This window comes from Chrysemys picta, chromosome 14, assembly GCF_011386835.1.
Source record: "Chrysemys picta bellii isolate R12L10 chromosome 14, ASM1138683v2, whole genome shotgun sequence".
In the NCBI taxonomy this organism is placed as follows: Eukaryota; Metazoa; Chordata; order Testudines; family Emydidae; genus Chrysemys; species Chrysemys picta.
In genome coordinates, this window is record NC_088804.1 from 45,360,878 (window position 1) to 45,380,860 (window position 19,983).

Consider the following 19,983-nt stretch of genomic DNA (forward strand, 5'->3'; position numbering starts at 1 on the left):
GGAGAAGAAGTTGGAGACCTATTGGGAGTACAAGGAAGCTGCAGCAAACTATCAAGAAGCTTGGAAAGTGCTGCGTAGCCAGGCCCTAGGAGCCTGGGTCAAGAATACCAAGGATTACCTGCAGTTTACATAAAATGGCAGCTGTGTGAGCCCAGCATTGATGGAACCTTCAGACACAGAGTGGGAGATGTTACTTTAGAATGTGGGCCAAATTCTGGCTGTCAGTTGAAGCCAGGACCTTGTCTCTAAGGCCCAGCTGTTTAAAGTGATTTGAGTCATTGCAATGCCTCACTGACTTAGGAGACTAAATCCCATTTTCCAAGGGAGCGTGGGATTTAGGCTGAGCACAGCAACACCTCAATACCTTTAAAAATCTGAGCCTGAGGGAGGGGGATAGAAAAGGGAACTTGTTATGGTTGCTTGTTTGTCATTCTTTATGAAATATTAATTAGACCCCAGTGGTCTTGGGTGGTCACTTCTGAGCTGTATTTACCATGGCGCATGTCAAGGTTGAATCCCCACTCTGGCACTTTGAGTGCAGAAGGTGGGGGCCTGCAAGGATTTTAAAAATTAATATGTGCCACTCCAGGCTTGTATTACACTCCCAAGGTTACAGCTTTTCTCTGACCTTGGTTTGGTAAATGCTGCCACCACCCAAATGCAAAAACCCCCTTGATCCAGCAAGGAGCACTTGGGAATTCCTCCTTGTGAGGTACTCTCAAGCCCTTTCACACCCCCCCCCCACCCTTTCCCCCCCGGGGAAGAGCTGAGAAAGAAAACAAAGGAAATTAGCTGTTGCCACTAGCTAATTAAACAGCATATGCACAAACCTCTTAGGACACCAAAAATCCAATTCTGTTCTTAAAAAAGGTAAATTTTATTAAAAACAAAAAAGAAAAAAACACATCTTGAACTTAGGCTTTTGCTAGATTTTAAAGGAGCACTTCCAAAAATTAAGCACCCAAAATAGCTTTCTTGGGGGTTCAGCTTAAAAGTTACAAGCAAACAAAAGCATTTGTGGTTAGCACAGGGAAGATTCCCCCCCTCCCCCCCAAAAAAAGATTTTATTTATAGAAATAAAGGAAATAACCCTAATCACATCTTTGTAGACATTTTCTGATGTACTTACATATTTGGGGGGCGGGTTCAAATAAGTAATTATAGGTATGATCTGATGGTTTCTCATACCTGGCTTAAAGCGGCTTATAGCATTGTAGCTATGTGTCTCCTCTCTCCGGAGAACAACCACAGACAACAAAGGGGAGTCTTGTTTCAATTTTTAAAAGTTCTAGCCATCCCCTTGGCTCTTTTGGTCAGGTGCCCACTCCTTTCTTTTTACCTGTGGACTTTTTAACCTTTACAGGTAAAGCAAGTAGAGAACAGCTACTCAGAGGGATTTTATAGCTAACTGGCTGGCTGGGTGTCCATAATAGGGAGCTACCCCCCCTTCATTTATCACAGCATATGAGTAGGGGAACTCCTGATCCATCTACTACCAACTCTGATATCTTTGACAAGGGAGATGAAAGTAGGAAGGGGTGACATGCCAGCCTTTTGTTCTGCTGTGGAAAAGATACAGCACCCAAATCTGTTGGCTTGGCACTATCTGTTCTCTCAGACCTCCAAGCCAAGACCAAGACCAATCCCAGAGGACCGAGGTATCTAGTCACCCTACTGATGAGAGATAATTTGATGAGTTGGGTAAAAATGGGGCTCTTAATTAGTCATTTTATTTTTTTATATCCAGATCGTTCCATAAAAGCCTCTGCATTTTACAGTGGGGAAGGTTTTTAAAAAAAATATGAATCAGAGAGCAGAAAGGATGCCACATTTCCATTAAAAACAATTTTCAGTGAGATAAGACACTATGAAGTCTAAGCCAACAGATACATGACAGAAATACTAACACTGAGACACCCAAGCCTTTTATTCACCATTTCTCCTTGGGAAAACAGATCTTGGTTTTATCAGTAAGGGCCTCATGTTACAATGTTACCATTTGGCTTATGCCATGTGTTAACTGAGCCTGTAGAAGCTGGAGAGGCTTCTGGTAGCAGTATACAGTCCCTGACAGGCTTTGCTTTAATAGATGGGTCTCAGCAAAATATTATTAGATGACATCAGCATGGCAGAACAGTCTAAGACTGGTGGGAAATGTCCTAGTCAAACTAGAAGTGTTGTGTGGTCTACCCAGATTCTTCCATCTGGGCAGTTGACAGTTCACATGGACATATTTTCTTCCTTAAATCCAACACTGAGATTATATAATCACCCAAGAGCCACTGTTCTCTCAGATGTCTGTCCTGCTGTAGCCTACATTTTACAAAAACATTGAGCAGAGCGATGGCAGCTGTATCCTGCTCTAATGCATAGGAGGGAGAAATGGAGCTAAGCCTATTGCCTTCCTTGACAATCCTTTTGGTTCACACCGTGGCTAAATTATGGTTTCCTGTAGGAAGTGATAAAGCTGGAGGAAGAGATAGCCTGAGTCTAATCTGTCTCCTCCCACACTTTTCATAGCCAGCATCAACATCCCAGCCCCTCTTGAAAGAACTGAGCTAGTGTAGGGGTAAAGAAGCTGCTATCTAAAACTTGTGTAAGGAACCAGCAGCTGGAGGTCAAGCCAGATCCCAGTATATTTTGGGATTGGGGTGAACTGCAGGAATGTGAAGCATCTAGGAAGAGGGTATGGTCGCTTGAGATGGAGAAGCAGCAGGTCTTAGCAGTTAGTGCACTATAATACACTAATATAAAAACAAACCAGTACATTTTCAAACTCATTACCTCCTCCCTTTCCTAAAGTCTTGTGAGATACCATGTAGCCAGCGTAAACCAGATCTTCTGAATGTGCTTGTTTCCCCCTTTGTTATTCATAAACAGGGTCTCCAGTGAACCTGCAAACCAGACTGGAATGTTTCCATTTCCTCTCCAGCTGTAATGTTAGAACAAGTTGTATAAGGCTAGTTGTACTGCAGCCAGTCTAGCTTTTAGATCAGCAGTTGGGGGACGTAGGTTTTTTTTAACTCTTTCCTAAGCTTTCCCTGTGCCTTTGTACAATGAGCTAGTGTGCCTGCTTCTACTAAGGCATGGCAGGGGGAGCCAGCAGCTTTGGGGCTTCTGCCCAGTGTCATTAACCTTTTGGGATGGGGACAATGAGAGAGTCAGACATGCTGCAGCCTAGGTGAGTTGTTAGTGAACCCACGCCAGAGGGCAAGAATTAAAACACCAAACAAAACAGCACTTGAAAGATTCCTTGGCTGAGCTTGTGAGGCCTTACACACAATTTAATGTTTGCAGTGTTGCAGGAATGTTGGGCCCAGGATATTAGAGAGACAAGGGGGGGTGAGGGAATATCTTTTTTTAGACCAACTTCTGTTGGTGAAAGAGAGGAACTTTGCAAGCTCGTTTCTTTCACCAACACAAGTTGGTCTAATAAAAGGTATTCCCTCATATCCCTTGTCACTCAATTTAATGGCATTTCTCTCTTTCATGAGAAAAAAGGGTTGAACATCACATCCGATCAGCTCCAAAATGTTAAGTAATTGTTGAGGCTGGGGGATAGATCCCTACTGATTTTGGTGAAAAAGGGGAGGGGGACAGTCACGGGCATCTGGTTAACAGAGCTATCAGCTTAACGCTTCTCTGTAATTGGCTATAGCTCACAGAACCAGAGACAACCATGAAGACATTTCCCCTTAACAGCACCCTCAGTACTGTCTAGCCTGCCAATACAGTTTAAAATATTGACATCCTGAAACAGAAAAGAAAGAATGGAGAATAAGTGGGGGGGAGGAATGGAATGTGTGCACACAGAGCCCCTGGCATGTTGAGGAATTGGGGGGTGCATACAACCTCAGGGGGGCATAGGGAACCCAGGGAAGGGGGTGTATACAGTGCATGTAACATGGGGAGAAGGGACAACCCCTGGTGGCAGGGGAGAATGGGGGAAGTAGGGAATAGAGACGAGCACAGTTCCTGGTATGGGAGACCCTGGCAAAGGGGCGAACAGGGTGAAGAGAAGAGCTCCAGGCATGAGGGAGGGGATGGAGTTACAAGAAGTCCCTGAAAAAGTTCTTGTTTTACACCCTTTCTGCATTCTCCAGTGCATAAGTTGAGCTGCCACTGCCAATACTGAAGGGTTTAAAAAAAAGAGGGAATGGGGTGGGGGAAGTAGTCATGTGGGAGCCAAACATCCTGGCTCAGTCACTTTTTTTCCATTCTATAAGTGAGAATGGTTCTACCAAAAGCAGGGATGTGCAGTAAGAAAAATCGTTCGCTCTGTTATGCTGCCAACCTACATGTATCCACCTCTTGATACAATATAAAGAGACCTTTATGGAGCCCTTTCTCATTTCTTTGCTGCAGTCTTTCTTGTGCAGTTCTTTCCTCATGACTCCGGGCTGCTGAGTCTAGACTGGCCAGTAATCTGTGAGCTAATGTAAGAAGAAATAAAGTCATCACTTGTTTTTCAGATATTCATGAAGGAAATTCCAAAGTCATTTCAGCCTGTCATGCTATTGTGGTTAAAGCTTGTTCCTGTCAAGGTTTGGGTAGCTGCGCTTGTGTATTACTAGGGTGTATTTAAAATTTTCAGGGAAGGCTAAGTGATAAACCAGTGAATCATGTTTCTGAATTATATAATCAGCTGCTTCAATTTATGTCCTAACTAGCCAGAGCCTAGTTTTCCCTATGGACAAATGGTGCAGTGTTTCAGTTTAAAGGATACAAAGCTCCTTTTTAATGGTAAAGGATACAAAAAAAAGCAGCTAATCCTATTGCCTTCCTTCCAAGTTTTGAAAACCAGGGCCAGAAAGTCCCTCCAGGCAGAGACTTGCTATGCCAAGTTTCTGCCCAAAACAAACATAGATGAGTGTTAACTCATGAAAAAAGAGGGTTCACAATGGAAATGATGACAGGACCTTAACTGCTGCAGCACTAAATTAATGAAAGGCTTATTGATTAAGAGCACTTTTTCAGATGCAGGGAGCACATGCTACACTATTGAAACCAGCTTTAGTAACAGGCCTCTTTCCAACAAAAGAAAGATAGTACCAGTAAATGTGACCTTTAAAGCCAAACATAGCTTTAGATATAGTGTAAGCTCCTGGAAGCTTCAACGTGTGTAAATTCAGCAGTAGGCTCACCATGATAACCGCCACGTTGACCCTGGCACGTTTAAAAAAAACAAAAACAAAAAACAACCCTCACTAGCACCATAGTGTTAAAAAAACAAAAAACAGGTTCTGTTTGCAGCCTGAAGTATTATGGTTAGTGATTTCCTACTATACTATATTAAGAGAGATGCTAATTCTCCAATAACTCAATTCTTGCCATGTAGCTATCTGCCCTACCCATTATAGCATGAGCGCCCCGGCACATAATTAGAGGCTTCCTCCTCTTTACTTGGCAGCACACATTCTCCTTGTTCTACCCTGTGTAGCCTGAGTATGTAGAAGCAGTGTAGCAGTGTGAACCCAGTGATAAGGAAGTTGAAATCTTATTGCATGATTAATTCTGTTTGTTCTGGGTTTGCGCAAAGGGTGGGCCCTGATTGCCAAAGGCCAGTGCTGTGATTCAGTCCTGGTTCCCCAAGGCCCTTGTGCACCATTGTAAAGAGAAAGTGAAGATCAAAACTATTTCAACTCCACTTACTTTTCTCAGAGCCTGTTTACGTTTAGAGCAGGGGTGAAAGTAATATTAAATTCTTACCGGTATGGAGGCCCAGCCTCGGGCAGATGGGGCAGAGCTGGGGTCAGCCTCCCCCAGCCAGCCCATCTGTGCTGCCTGGCCTGCGCTGCCAGGGGCTCCAGTGGCAATTTAAAAGGGCCCGGGGCTCCAGCTGCTGCTGTGGTAGCGGTGGCAGTAGCCAGGAGCCCCAGCCCCTTTTAAATCACCAGCCCTGGGGCAGCTGCCCCTTCCCCCCCACTCCCCTGGGTCAGTGGCCCGGGGCTGTGTGTGGCAAAAGGGGCATTGATGTTAAAGCATTGTGGCAGCACTTTAATGTTGGCTGGGTACGGGCCGGTACCGGCTTCTTACCAGTACACCGTACCCATCCATTTTCACCCCTGCTTTAGAGTACGTCTACAGCACAGCTGGAAGGTGTAATTCACAGCTCAGGTAGCCATACATGCACTGCTTGGTTGAGCTTGTGAGCTGAAAATAGCAGTGTGGCCACAGTGGTACAGGTGGCAGCTTGGGCTAGCCATCCAAGTACGTACCTAGGACCGTGGACATGATTGTACTTGCCTCTGCCACCATGCCTACGTTGCTATTTTTAGTATGCTAGCCCAATCATGTGTATGGCTGCCCAAACTGGGATTTATAGCTCCAAGCTGCTGTATAGATGTACCCGTTGAGGGTTGTGATGTAACTATACCTATTTTCCAATCATGAATTTGGAGTGACTTTTAATTTTCATGAAATAAAGCAGTGGTTCTCAACCTGTCCCCCGCAGGTCGCTTGCAGCCCAATAAGCACAGAGCTGCAGCCCATGTGACAGCCTCAGGGCCATACACGTAGTATTGGATGCGGCCCACAATGGTAAATAAGTTGAAAACCACTGCAGACTGAAACTTCTCGTAAGAGTATATAACTTTCTCTCACCTATGTTTGCCCTGGCCTGCCCCCTCTCTGCTAATTCCAATCTGGACCTCTTCTACTTAATAGAAGGATTGTCTTGGGAATATGTTCCTTCCCATTCAGAGTCATGCAATATCAGCAGCAATTGCTTACCTGGAACAGGGTTTATATATTTAACTGTCTTCTGTGCAATTATTGATTTTGAAAAAATTAGTCCTACTGTCTCTTTTTGCTCTTCATTTAATCTCCATCTCCTACCTAGTGTATTATTCTCTCCCACTCCTTTGCTGCCTGGTCCTCTTCTGCCCTTGCATGTGTTGTCCAGTATCTTGACTGTCAGCCCTTCCCCATATACACAATCCCATTATCCAGTTCCCTCCTCCCCAGCATCCTTGGACTGAGAGCTGGGTCCCATTGGCAACTCTTGGCTCCTCTCCTAATGAGGACTGGTTGCTCCAGCCATGGTGGTTTGGTCCCCAAGGACAGATCCTTGTTTCCTCCTTTTATGTGCATTAGTGTGCTCCCTCACTGTAGAATCTTGCCGGCCAAAATTAAGGTCAAGAAAGGACATTGGCCACATAACAACATGTGTGTGGGAGGAATTTTTATTGTAGTTATTCCTTAATAGAATTCAGAAAGAGGAACATTAACTTAGTTCAATATGATAAGCATCTTGCTACTGCTCAGAATAATCTAGTGAAGCCAGTGTTTCTAAGAATAATTAATATTTTAATTCTTGTCAAGCTAACACCTCAAACTAAATCCAGAATAAATGCATGTTCCTCTTTTTCATGTTGTAGTAGCCCAACTACTTTGCGTCAATATATAAACAATGTCATTAAATATGTGTTCCAGAGGGGTGAGGCTCTGGGAACTTATAGCCATGAGAACAATGCACAATAAAGAAAAAAAACTCGAAAAACTCTGATAATTTACCAGTCTAATAAAACAAGACCTATCAATATATTAGGAAATTAATCCAGTTACAAATGCATGATGTGTATGGGAGAAACCTCTGTGGGTGTCATAACTGAAAACAATTGGCTATTTACAAGATACATAGCGGGACGATGCAGCAGCCAGACCCCAGCATTCAGAAGCCAAATGTGTTTTCTCCACTGTAGGCCACATATAAGAATCCATCCTCATCCTTCTCCTTCTCATAAAGCTGTCCCATAGTTAGGCTTGAACAAGGGGAAAGAAAAAGAAAACACAATGAGAAGTTGCTCCAGGCAGCAGAGCTGCACATGGTAACAATTACTGTATGGCAAACAGAGATGAAAAACAAAGCTCTAGACTAGAAGTGTAAGTTTAAATATGTGAATGAGAGTATCTGAAATGCTATTGATTCCAGAGAGAGACAGCAGGCATCCACATCCCTTAATCATCACCAATATCCCTGGTTGCTCCTGAGTCCAGATGTTCTAGCACTGGCATCCATAAAGAATTTCTGTGAATCTGCTAAATGCTTGGATTTTTATTGTTAATTTTGTGGGTCTACACAAATGTGGATTTTAGTAGATGCTGTTTGAGGCCTAATGCACTGGTATGTTTCCAGTCTAGAAGTGTTGAAGCTGAAGTCTTGGGATGTCATCACTTTTAGTGGGATCAGAACCTCAATAGCCCACTTCTATTGTTGTAGCTGAAGCACCATCACCACCTATAATTAAGATTGTGTGAACATTTCTATTTATAACTCCCCTTCCCCATTACAGTGTTCAGTTCATAACCCGCTGGACTAATTTTCAAGGCCCAGTCTCTATCCAAAGATGAATTCATTCTGAAAGTTTGTGCAAAATATATTTCAAATTCAACCACTTTAAATGAGAGGTTGGGGGAATGGACACCTTCCCTATGATAAAATAAAAAGGGACTAATCTGAGTATCTCTTGCTCCAAAATGTCTGTGGGTAGCAAATTTAAATTTGGCAGGAAACTAATCCTCATTGACAAGAAGGGCCTTTGAGTGTCCATGTGAAAATAAGTTTTGATTTGACCATGTGATGAAGGCTTTAGACTCGTTTTATGCTGTTCCAGTATTTTGGGAATACCAACATTCCAAACAAAGAAAGGTTGCACTCAGCCTGCAAGTGTGGTTAACCTCACTGCATATGACGGAATTAATCTGCTAGAGGGTGCATTGAAGAAGGTAAGGCTTCTATTATTCTCTGCCTCATTCGCTGCAGTGTAAGGTGTGCGATGATGTCTGTAGTAGTCATGTCTCATTAATTGCACAGTGAGGTAAGAGCATGCCCTACATGCCATTGTCCTAAGTGTGCACCTTGTATAGAACAGGCTGCTCCAGTGCTGTCTATCCAAATAGTTCCAGATGCTGCAACTTTGTATTTAATGACATTTTGTAAGTGTTTGTTGAATATTAAGTGATCTTTAAAATTAAAAAAAAAGTCCTGTGACCTATTATGCTGCTTTATGATGTACAATGGCCTGAAAGATTTGTCAAAAAACAGGTTTTATTTCCTGTTTGTTGTTTAAATTGGACAGGCAGCTTTGTGCCCCTGCAGGCAGCCTGAGGCACTGTGAAATTGTGTTAGCACAAGAGATGAGTAGCTTGTGGGGGAATGGATTTTCAGTGAAGCTGTTTGGCTGAGTGTGCGAGGCCTTACACTCACTTGACAGCATTTCTCTGTTTGGAGATAACACTATGACTCCTGAATGCCACATCCCATCAATAACGTCTCAAGGAATGTTCTGTGCAACAATGGACATAACCTTGTTCATTTTAGTGTGAAGTAGAAAACAGGAAGGGGGTAATGGAGGACATGTGAGCCCCTGACATCTGGTTAGTAGAACCAGCAGCTTCAACCACCTCTGTAATTGTCTAAAAATCAAAAAATGAGTTGAGGCAGCCAGTAACACATTCCAGTCTAATACTGCTCATTTTAACTCTGCCCATCCTCCCGTTTCGAAATGTTGACACTCAGAAAAAGAAAGAAAAGAAAAGAAAAGTGGAAGGAAAGGGAGAATGGGGAGGTAGTAGGGGTGCACACAAAGCCCCTGTCATGGGGGGAGATGTGAATAAGGGGATGGGATGGGATGTACTAGGCTCTGAGGCCCCCTGCTGGAGGCCTCACAGCTCTACCACACCCCGTCCCAAGAAAGAGCAGTAGAGGTGAGTCCTCCAGGCTGCAGAGAGAGACTGCAGGGAAGCAGCCAATCAGATCCCAGCAGGCTCATATAAAAGGAGCTGCTGGGCAGAGCAGAGAGAGCAGAGGCTGAGTGGAGCTAGGGAAGTAAGGATGCTGCTGGCTATAGGGACTCAAGAAAGACTTCATCCTTAAGGTAAGGGTGAAGATGCTGGGGCCATTACAGGGGGTGGGTTGCAGTGAGTCCTTTAAGCAGAGGAGTAGCGGGGTGGCACAGAGGAAGCATGTGGGGAAACAGAGGAATACAAGGAACCTCCTGCTATGTGCAATGAGCTCAACCTACAGAAGCAAGGAAGTGTCTTACCCTCTAGTTAAACCTTGTTTTTTGTTAATGTTTGGGCAAAAAGATGCCTTTGTTAAAGAGTCAACATTCCTGTCCATCTAGTTAACATGTAAAAGTTCACAACTCACATTTGAGATACACACCCAAAGAGGTGTTACTGCACTACCAGGAAGATCAGACTTGAGTAACCAAGCAGGAAGGAAAAAAAAAATCCCCTTTCAGGCCTCATACACAATAAAGAAGCAAAAGGGGGGACCCACAACATGCAATTTTTTAAAATCCTTTGCAGATTCTCTGAAGAGACCATTAAGGTTGCATGGTTTTAAGCATTCAAACATCAAGTAATGCCTTATCTCTGCCATTATTACATGCTGTTTCTCAAATAATGCAGTATAGCTTCTGCTACAACCTTTGGTGCCTGTGTAGTGTCTGCTACTACAATGTGTTTTTCTGTGTATGCCAGCCAGCCAATAAAATGTATTTATATACAAAATGCATAGTGAATAAGACAAGGGGCCATTTCTCTTCATTCACTTTGCATCCTACAAGATTATAATTCAGTACTGTATTATTTAAGAAAGTAGGTGGCTATCTGATTAGTCATACATACCAGGGGGCAGATTTAAGGGTTGTTCCAAGAATCCTGACTATGGTATTCACTTTGGAGCATTTAATCATGCAACCTTAACATTCTCAATGGAACTTTGACCGTTGGTATCATGCTTGGTGCTGTGGAGAACATAGAGTAAGCACAGTACTTGCCCCAAAGAAATTACAATCTAAGAGGATTTTAGTGACTCTCTCTGCTGGATACTAAAATGATTCCTGAACTCTTGCTGAAGTTTAACTTTGTTAAACTTGCTTTCTTGGCCAGAAGTTCACCATCTATGTCTCAGACTCCTACATGGCATATCAATAACCTTCCCCACCATCCTTCCCTGAGGCATGTCACAACTGAGTTGCTTTACAATCATCTTTTTTTCTTCCAGCTTATTCTTATAAATAAGCTGGGGTTTTGTATTTTGCCAGCATTTAAATAAAATGAGAAAAATGAGAGCAATGATATTAAAATAGCAAACCATTCTTCCTTTACTTCCTCAGTGAGCTGCTCCTCAGTATATCATATTGAGGGGTTAACACTAACATCATAGCAGAATGCAGTCCATCAGGCTTATGCAGTGGTGCAAGTAGAATTAATTTCTTACTGGGATGCTGCCCTCATGGGAGGGACACAAAAGGGGGACATGTGACCTCCCCCACATGACTTTCTCCCCCCTCCCAGCTCAGGGCCCCTGCACTCTCCCTGTCCCCTCCCCATGATCCATCCCACGTTACCTGTGGGGGGGGAAGGGGCTCTGTCCTCCTCCTACTGCACCAGAGACTTCTGAACCACAGGGCTCTCTGAAACTGCAGCAGCAAAAAGAGCAGAACGTGGGGCCACTCCTCTGGCGAGGTTGTACCACCCACAGCCCTGTCCTCTGATGGGGTTACTGTACAGACCCCAGACAGGAGACATGGCTGCATGGAAGGGCTGGGGGCAGGGTGGGGGGGTGGTACAGCTGCGCCAGTGGAGCTGCTGGCATGGGGCCACCCGGTGGCCTCCTGTGTCTTTCTGGTACGGAGTACCAGTTATAAATATCTTACTGGTATGCACCACTGAGCTTATGTATCTTTAGTGAAATGCACACAAATTCCAGTCTAATGGCCTCTCACCTGGACTGTGGGACAGTCTTGTCTACAAAGAGGAATATCGCTTTCTCAGATGGCAGTTGAATCCTCTTCCTGATGATCCACATGAATTGGGCCACAGTGATGTCAGATGGAACCAGATACTTCCTCTTATCAATGTCAACAATCTGAGAGCCTGAGACCTTTTCCACAATGACCTATTAAAGCATAGATAGAAAGATGAGGCTTTGCTGGGCGGATCTAGACAGACTATTCTCTCTTGCTAGGACAGGTTTACAATGCTATGGGCAGGTGGATGTCAAACAGAAGGTGAAACGAATCCATCCATCCCTCTAGACAGCTCAAAAAACCCTGCTCAATGTGCCGCAGTCAAAAGAGAAAACAAAATGTTAGTATGCATAAGTAGGGCCCTACCAAATTCACAGTCCATTTTGGTCAGTTTCACAGTCATAGGATTTTAAAAATCGTAAAATTCATGATTTCAGCTATTTAAATCTGAAATTTCAGTGTTGTAATTGTAGGGGTCCTGACCCAAAAAGGAGGGGGGGGGCACAAGGTTATTGTGTGTTTGGGGGAGGTGCAGAAGGGGGGGTTGTGGTACTGCTACCCTTATATCTGTGCTGCTGCTGCTGGCGGCAGCACTGCCTTCAGAACTGAAGAGTGGCGGCTGCTGGCCAGGAGCCCAGCTCTGAAGGCAGAGCTGCCGCCAGCAGCAGTGCAGAAGTAAGGATGGCCTGGTATGATATTGCCACCCTTACTTCTGCACTGCTGTCTGCAAAGCTGGGCCCTCAGTCAGCAGCTGCCACTCTCTGGCTGCCCAGCTCTGAAGGCAGCAGTGCAGAAGTAAGGATAGCATGGTATGGTATTGCCACCCTTCTGTGCTGCTGCTGGCGGCACGCTGCCTTCAAAGAAGATAAAGCAAATACAGAGGATGTTCTGAGATGGGTGACAAAAATGAGGGAATGTGAAAAACCATCAGGACGATTCAGACAAAGAGGGGATGTGATAAAGGTATATAAAATAGTGAATGGGCTAGAGCAGTGGCTCTCAACCATTCCAGACTATCGTACTCCTTTCAGGATCTGATTTGTCTTGCATACCCCAAGTTTCACCTCACTTAAAAACTACTTGCTTACAAAATTAGACAAAAAAAATTGTCAAGAACACAAGTGATCTCTCTTCTGCCATCCATCTCCATCCTCTGACAGACAGAGGCTAGGGACACCATTCCTTACCCATCCTGGCTAATAGCCATTAATGGATTTAACCTCCATGAATTTATCTAGTTCTCTTTTAAACCTTGTTATAGTTCTAGGGGTCATCAAATGAAATTAATAGGCAGCAGGTTTAAAACAAATAAAAGGAAGTTCTTCTTCACGCAGCACACAGTCAACTTGTGGAACTCCTTACCTGAGAAGATTGTGAAGGCTAGGACTATAACAGAGTTTAAAAGAGAACTGGATAAATTCATGGTGGTTAAGTTCATTAATGGCTATTAGCCAGGACGGGTAAGGAATGGTGTCCCTAGCCTCTGTCTGTCAGAGGATGGAGATGGATGGCAGGAGAGAGATCACTTGATCATTGCCTGTTAAATTCACTCCCTCTGGGGCACCTGGCATTGGCCACTGTCGGTAGACAGGATACTGGGCTAGATGGACCTTTGGTCTGACCTGGTACGGCCTTTCTTATGTTCTTAACAGAATAGCCCCCACTCTGCTGCTGGGCTTCTGCCTGCATTTTCTCCTACAGCTACCTAGGTTAATGACAGGGGTTTTTGTTTAAATCAAGAAGTTTAGTTTAAAGGTTTTAAAGAATAGCAAGTGTACGTCGCCCCCTTCCTAACTCCCTCTCAAAACTCCGTTAGCGGCCCCTGGTCGCTTGCTTGCAGCTTTATAAAGCCCTGACTAAGGCTCAGCCAATGAACAGAGGCTTCTAGATGTCAAACCTTGTTTAGAAGCTCACAGCTTCCAACACATTCTTACTGAAAAACTGCTGACTCATTTTTACCGTATAATTATAAAATCAACTGGAATATAAATATTGTACTTACATTTCAGTGTATAGAGCAATATACAGACAATAACTTGTATATGAAATTTTAGTTTGCACTGACTTTGCTAGTGCTTTTGATGTAGCCTGCAGTAAAACTAGGCAAATATCTAGAGGAACTGATGTACCCTCAGAAGTACGCGTACCCCTGGTTGAGAACCACTAGGCTAGAGAAAATAAAGCTCTTTCCCCTATGGACATGTATTTCCATAATTGTCTACTAAGGGGTTTCTTGTACCTTCTGAAGCATGTGGCACTGGTCACTGTCAGGGACAGGATATGGGTCTAGACCACTGCTAGACCCTTACTTTCCTCTTATTCAGTAAGCACAGGCCTCCAAGGGTGTATTGAACATACAATCATGAGTTCAGTGATGTAGTTACTCCCTGGAGCCAAAGGTCACAGCATAAGTAAGGGTGTATGCTGAGAAAGTTCTTGCAATTTGATAAAACTCCTTTACACCCTATCACTGATATCCTCTGCAACCTTAGCCTGACCTTTTATCCTAAGCCTAATTTGTTTTGGAAAAGACTGAGGTGCTAGTGATTAATAAGGAAGCTGGGACTAAGCAAAGGCTGGCTTCAAGCCTGTAAACTATATCTGTGCTTCTATCTTGTTATAATGTAAGGCTGAAGCAGTCTACAGGAATTATTTTGAGGACATTCTATGGCCTGTGTTAGGCAGGAGATAAGACTAGATCATAGAATCATATGACTGGACCTCAAGAGGTCACCTAATCCAGTCACCTGTACTCATGGCAGGACTAAGTATTATCTAGACCAGGGGTAGGCAACCTACAGCACGCGTGCCAAACACGGCACGCAAGCCAATTTTGAGTGGCACGCTGCCTGCCCGGTGAGAGGAGGGGTGGAGGGGCCAGAAAGCGCCACGCTGGGGGAAGAAGCGGGGGAGGAGGGAAGCTTGGCTGCTGCAGGACCAAGCTTCCCCCCTCCCCCCATTTCTTCCCACAGTTTGGTGCATTCTGGCCCCTCCTCCTCCCCCTCCCTCTGCCTGCCGGTGATGGCCCTTGCGAGGGGGCCGGGGGGGGGGGAGAACGGAGCAGAGCCGAGCGGCGGCGTGCTCGCTGCTCTGCAGAGCAGGCAGAGAGAGGTAGGGACGGGCCTTGGGGAAGGGGGTGGAACAGGGCATATCCCTCCCAGCCCCCTGCCCTAAGCGGCTCATGGCAGGGGGCTGGGAGCACCCCCATGAGCCGAGCACCCCAGCCTTCTGCCCTGAACCCCCCACACACCCAGCCTTCTGCCCTGCACCTCCACACACACCCCAGACTTATAGAGAGCGAGACCTTCTAAAAAACGTTAACATGTATTACCGGCACGCGAAACCTTAAATTAAAGTGAATAAATGAAGACTCGGCACACCACTTCTGAAAGGTTGCCTACCCCTGATCTAGACCATCCGTGACAGGTGTTTTGGAGATTTTTAAGAGCAGGTTAGACAATGATGGAGATTTCAAAACCTCCCTGGGAAATTTATTCCAGTGCTTAACCATGCTGACAGGAATTTTTTCCTAATGTCCAACCTAAACTGCCCTTGATTCAATTTAAGCCCATTGCTTCTTGTCGTATCCTCAGAGGTTAAGGAGAACAGTTTTTCTCCTGCCTCCTTGTAATAACCTTTTATGTACTTGAAAACTGTTGTTATGGCCCCCGTTCCCCCAGTCTTCTCTTCTCCAGACTAAACAAACCCAGTTTTTTTCAATCTTCCCTCACAGGTCATGTTTTCTAGATGTTTTAATCATTTTTGTTGCTCTTCTCTGGACTTTATCCAATTTATCCACATCTTTCCTGAAATGTGGTGCCCAGAACTGGACACAATGCTCCAGTTGATGCCTAATCTGCACGGAGTAGAGCAGAAGAATTACTGCTTGGGTCTTGCTTACAACACTCCTGCTAATACATCCCAGAATTAGGTCTGCTTTTTATTTATTTTCAACAGTGTTACACTGTTGACTCATATTTAGCTTGTGATCCACTATTACCCCCAGATCCCTTTCTGCAGTACTCCTTCCTAGGCAGTCATTTCCCATTTTGTATATGTGCAACTGATTGTTCCTTCCTAAGCGGAACACTTTGCATTTGTCCGTATTGAATTTTGTCCTGTTTACTTCAGACCATTTCTCCAATTTGTCCAGATCATTTTGAATTTTAATCCTATCCTCCAAAGCACTTGCAACCCCTCCCAGCTTGGTATCATTTGCAAACTTTGTGCACTCTCCATGTCATTATCTAAATCACTGATGAATGATTAGTGTCACAGTTGTTCCTTCTCTCCTTTTAGAATCTATATTACAAACTTCTACTGGCATAATTGTCAGTCAGATGCATGAAGAGCTGTGATTCCAAACTGACATAGCTATGTCAGCAAACATCACCAGTGGAGGTACAGTTATACTGGCAAAGCTAAACTTTTACTGCTAGAGCTTGTTTTGTTTGGGGGAGGAAAGTTTCCGATACTGCTACAAAACCCACCTTTGTCAATATTGCTCTGTCCAAGTAGGAGTGCTTTGCCAGTACACTATACCAATAGTCCTATACTAGTAAAGCACTGCTAGTGTAGCTATGGCCTGAGATTGGCAATGTCTACACTACAGGTGCTACAGCACTACAGTGGTGCTGCTGTAGTGACACATGTGCTGACTCTGTGGGTGCTCCAGGACTACATTGAGCAGTATGCTCTTTATAGGATCCAGGATATACCTGGAGTAGTGGGTGGGCCTGAGTTCCGGCATTGGCAAAGTGGTGTGAACCATGAAGTGGGAGTCAAGTCTAGCCCAAGCCCCAAGAAGGGGACAGAGCTCATTTAGAAACCTGAGAAGGGCTGAATTCAAAGGGCCTAGAGCTGGAGCTGAAGATCCTAGTGAGAACAAAGACTGTTCACTTTTTGGACTTAGCTATGCAAGAAGGGGTTCATTTTGACTGTGTGACCTGGCTGGAGGGCTGAGCCACTGAAGACCCGCCAAGCAAGGTCAACAACTGATAGGGGTGCCAGGAGCAGGAAAGACTGTAGTACTGCACCCAGCTGCAAGTAAGCACTCAAGAGGTAAGTGTTCCCTCTATATCTATATAGATAGATCTGACATGAGAAATTTACCATTCTTATTGCACACCCATAGGGCTCAAACTATTGTAATGATTCCACCCCAAGTTGATGATATCCATCCGAGCTTCAACACCGCTAATTCCAGCACCCATTCACACAAATGAGCTGTGTATAATTTTCAAAATACTCTAAAACTCAAATGCGGTTAAATTACTTTAAAAACTGGTATGCTGCAACAGGAGCTGGGGTATATTTTGTGGCACAAACTTGGGGTCATTTATATAAGAGGGTACAGCCCCCACAATATGAAGCTGACCTCAATATTTAAATTACTCTAAAATTCACATGCACAAGGAGATGGTCTTGAAAATTTATATTCAGCAACAGGGGCAAGGGTAAATATTCAGAGGAGCAACAGAACACCCAATGAGATGAGTGCGACTGTTCACATGTCTCCTAGCTATTGTCAGGCTGTATTCACCTCAATGAGGTGTTCTCATTAAGTGTGAGACATGATACATCTTGATTTTAGTAAGGCTTCAGACACTGTCCCACATGATGTTCTCATACTCACACTAGGGAAATGTGGTCTAGATGAAAGTACTATAAGGTGGGTGCACAACTGGTGGAAAGACTATTCAAAAGATAGTTATCAATGCTTTGCTGTCAGACTGGGAGGGTGTATCTAGTGGGATCACACAGGGACGGGTCAGTCCTAGTCAATATTTTCACTTATGACTTGGATAATGGAGTGCAGAGTGTGCTTAAATTTCCCAAAAGAATGAGGAGTACTTGTGGCACCTTAGAGACTAACACATTTATTTGGGCATAAGCTTTCGTGGGCTAAAACCCACTTCATCAGATTCATGCAGTGGAAAATACAGGAGGAAAATATATACACAGAACATGAAAAAAAAATGGGTGTTGCCATACCGACTATAACGAGACTAATCAATTAAGGTGGGCTAATTATCAGCAGGAGGGAAAAAACCTTTTGTAGTGATAATCAGGATGGCCCATTTCCAACAGTTGACAAGAAGGAGTGAGTAACCATAGGGGGGGGGGGGGAAATTAGCATGGGGAAATTGCTTTTGCTTTGTGTAATGACCCATCCACTCCCAGTCTTTATTCAAGCCTAATTTAATGGTGTCCAGTTTGCAAATTAATTCCAATTCTGCAGTTTCTCATTGGAGTCTGGTTTTTTGAAGTTTTTTTTGTTGGAGTATTGCGACTTTTAGGTCTGTAATTGAGTGACCAGGGAGGCTGAAGTGTTCTCCTACTGGGTTTTTGAATGCTATAATTCTTGATGTCTGACTTGTGTCCATTTATTCTTTTGCGTAGAGACTGTCTGGTTTGGCCAAAGTACATGGAAGGGTGGCATTGCTGGCACATAGATGTACAGGTGAACGAGCCTCTGATGGTATGGCTGATGTGATTAGGTCCTATGATGGTGTCCCTTGAATAGATATGTGGACAGAGTTGGCAACAGGCTTTGTTGCAAGGATAGGTTCCTGGATTAGTGTTTTTGTTGTGTGGTTGCTGGTGAGTATTTGCTTCAGGTTGGGGGGCTGTCTGTAAGCGAGGGCTGGCCTGCCTCCCAAGATCTGTGAGAGTGAGGGATTGTCCTTCAGGATAGGTGGTAGATTCTTGATGATGCGCTGGAGAGGTTTTAGTTGGGGGTTGAAGGTGACGCCTAGTGGCATTCTGTTACTTTCTTTGTTGGGCCTGTCCTGGAGTAGGTGACTTCTGGGTATTCTTCTGGCTCTGTCAATCTGTTTCTTCACTTCAGCAGGTGGGTAATGTAGTTTTAAGAACGCTTGATAGAGATCTTGTAGGTGTTTGTCTCTGAAGGATTGGAGCAAATGCAATTGTATCTTAGAGCTTGGCTGTAGACAATGGATCGTGTGATGTGGTCTGGATGAAAGCTGGAGGCATGTAGGTAAGTATAGCGGTCGGTAGGTTTCCAGTATAGGGTGGTGTTTGTGACCATCGCTTATTAGCACTGTAGTGTCCAGGAAGTGGATCTCTTGTGTGGACTGGTCCAGGCTGAGGTTGATGGTGGGATGGAAATTGTTTTTCCATGGGTCGAGATGAAGAGGTCATCAATGTAGTGCAAGTAGAGTCGGTGCGTTAGGAGATGAGAGCTGAGGAAGCGTTGTTCTAAGTCAGCCATAAAAATGTTGGCATACTGTGGGGCCATGCAAGTACCCATAGCAGTGCCGCTGACTTTAAGGTATACAAATATAATAGCCCACCTTAATTGATTAGTCTCATTATAGTTGGTATGGCAACACCCATTTTTGTGTGTGTGTATAGATATAGTAGGAAGATAGATATAGATATCTATATCTATATTTTCCACTGCATGCATCCAATGAAGTGGGTTTTAGCCCACAAAAGCTTATGCCCAAATAAATGTGTTAGTCTCCAACATGCCACAAGTACTCGTTCTTTTTGCTGATATAGACTAACATGGCTACCACTCTGAAACCTTAAGTTTCCAGATGAAAATACACTGGGATGGGTTGCAAGCAATTTGGAGGACAGGATTAGAATTCAAAATTACCTTGACAAATGAGAAAACGGGTCTGAAATCAACAAGATGAAATTCAATAAAAACAAGTGCAAAGTACTTGGGAAGGAAAAATCAAATGGACAACTTCAAAATGGGGAATAATTGACTAGGTTAGTGCTACTGGTGAAAAGAAATGAGGGTTATGGTGGATTACAAACTGAATGAGTCGTCCACGTGATGCAGTTGCAAAAAAGGCTAATATCATTCTGGGGTATATTAATGGGAGTGTTGTATGTAAGACAGGAGATAACTGTCCTGCTCTACTTGGCACTGATGAGGCCTCAGCTGGAGTACTGTGTCCAATACTGGGTGCCAGACTTAGAAAAGATATGGATAAATTGGAGGGAATCCAGAGGAGAACAAAAAAAGATAAAAGGTTCAGAAAACCTGACCTATGAGGAAAGCTCAAAAAAACAAAGTGTATTTAACCTTGAGAAAAGAAGACAGAGGGAGGACCTGATAACAGTCTTCAAATATTTTAAGGGCTATTTATAAAGAGGAATATGATCAATTGTTTTCCATGTCCACTGGAGGAAGGACAAGAAGTATCAAGCTTATACTGCAGCAAGAGAGATTTAGATTAGA

At 44.0% G+C, this 19,983-nt stretch overlaps 3 protein-coding genes across 12 annotated transcripts in view; 2 read left to right on the plus strand and 1 right to left on the minus strand.

The window, feature by feature from the left end:
- ADAT1 (adenosine deaminase tRNA specific 1) overlaps positions 1 to 8,992 on the plus strand; it is a 66,416-nt gene extending 57,424 nt beyond the window's left edge. For 5 of the 8 annotated variants that reach the window (XM_065567704.1, XM_042856978.2, XM_065567702.1 and 2 more), the window contains one exon: positions 1 to 4,340. In XM_065567704.1, coding sequence (XP_065423776.1) covers positions 1 to 133 — 133 coding nt within the window. In that variant the 3' untranslated portion in view covers positions 134 to 4,340. The other 3 variants (XM_008164153.4, XM_008164155.4, XR_002888217.3) reach the window with 2 other exon arrangements.
- GABARAPL2 (GABA type A receptor associated protein like 2) overlaps positions 7,169 to 19,983 on the minus strand; it is a 23,155-nt gene continuing 10,340 nt past the window's right edge. For 2 of the 3 annotated variants that reach the window (XM_042856982.2, XM_005310199.5), the window contains exons 3-4: positions 11,739 to 11,911; positions 7,169 to 7,763 (exon numbers count right to left, since the gene is read on the minus strand). In XM_042856982.2, coding sequence (XP_042712916.2) covers positions 7,673 to 7,763; positions 11,739 to 11,911 — 264 coding nt within the window. In that variant the 3' untranslated portion in view covers positions 7,169 to 7,672. Of the gene's footprint in view, positions 7,764 to 10,635; positions 10,755 to 11,738; positions 11,912 to 19,983 lie in introns of all 3 variants that reach the window. The other variant, XR_006176045.2, reaches the window with a different exon arrangement.
- Positions 9,538 to 19,983, plus strand: part of TMEM231 (transmembrane protein 231) — a 40,877-nt gene continuing 30,431 nt past the window's right edge. The window contains exon 1 of the mRNA XM_065567733.1: positions 9,538 to 9,878. The gene's annotated coding sequence lies outside the window, so the exon portion shown is untranslated. The remainder of the gene's footprint in view (positions 9,879 to 19,983) is intronic.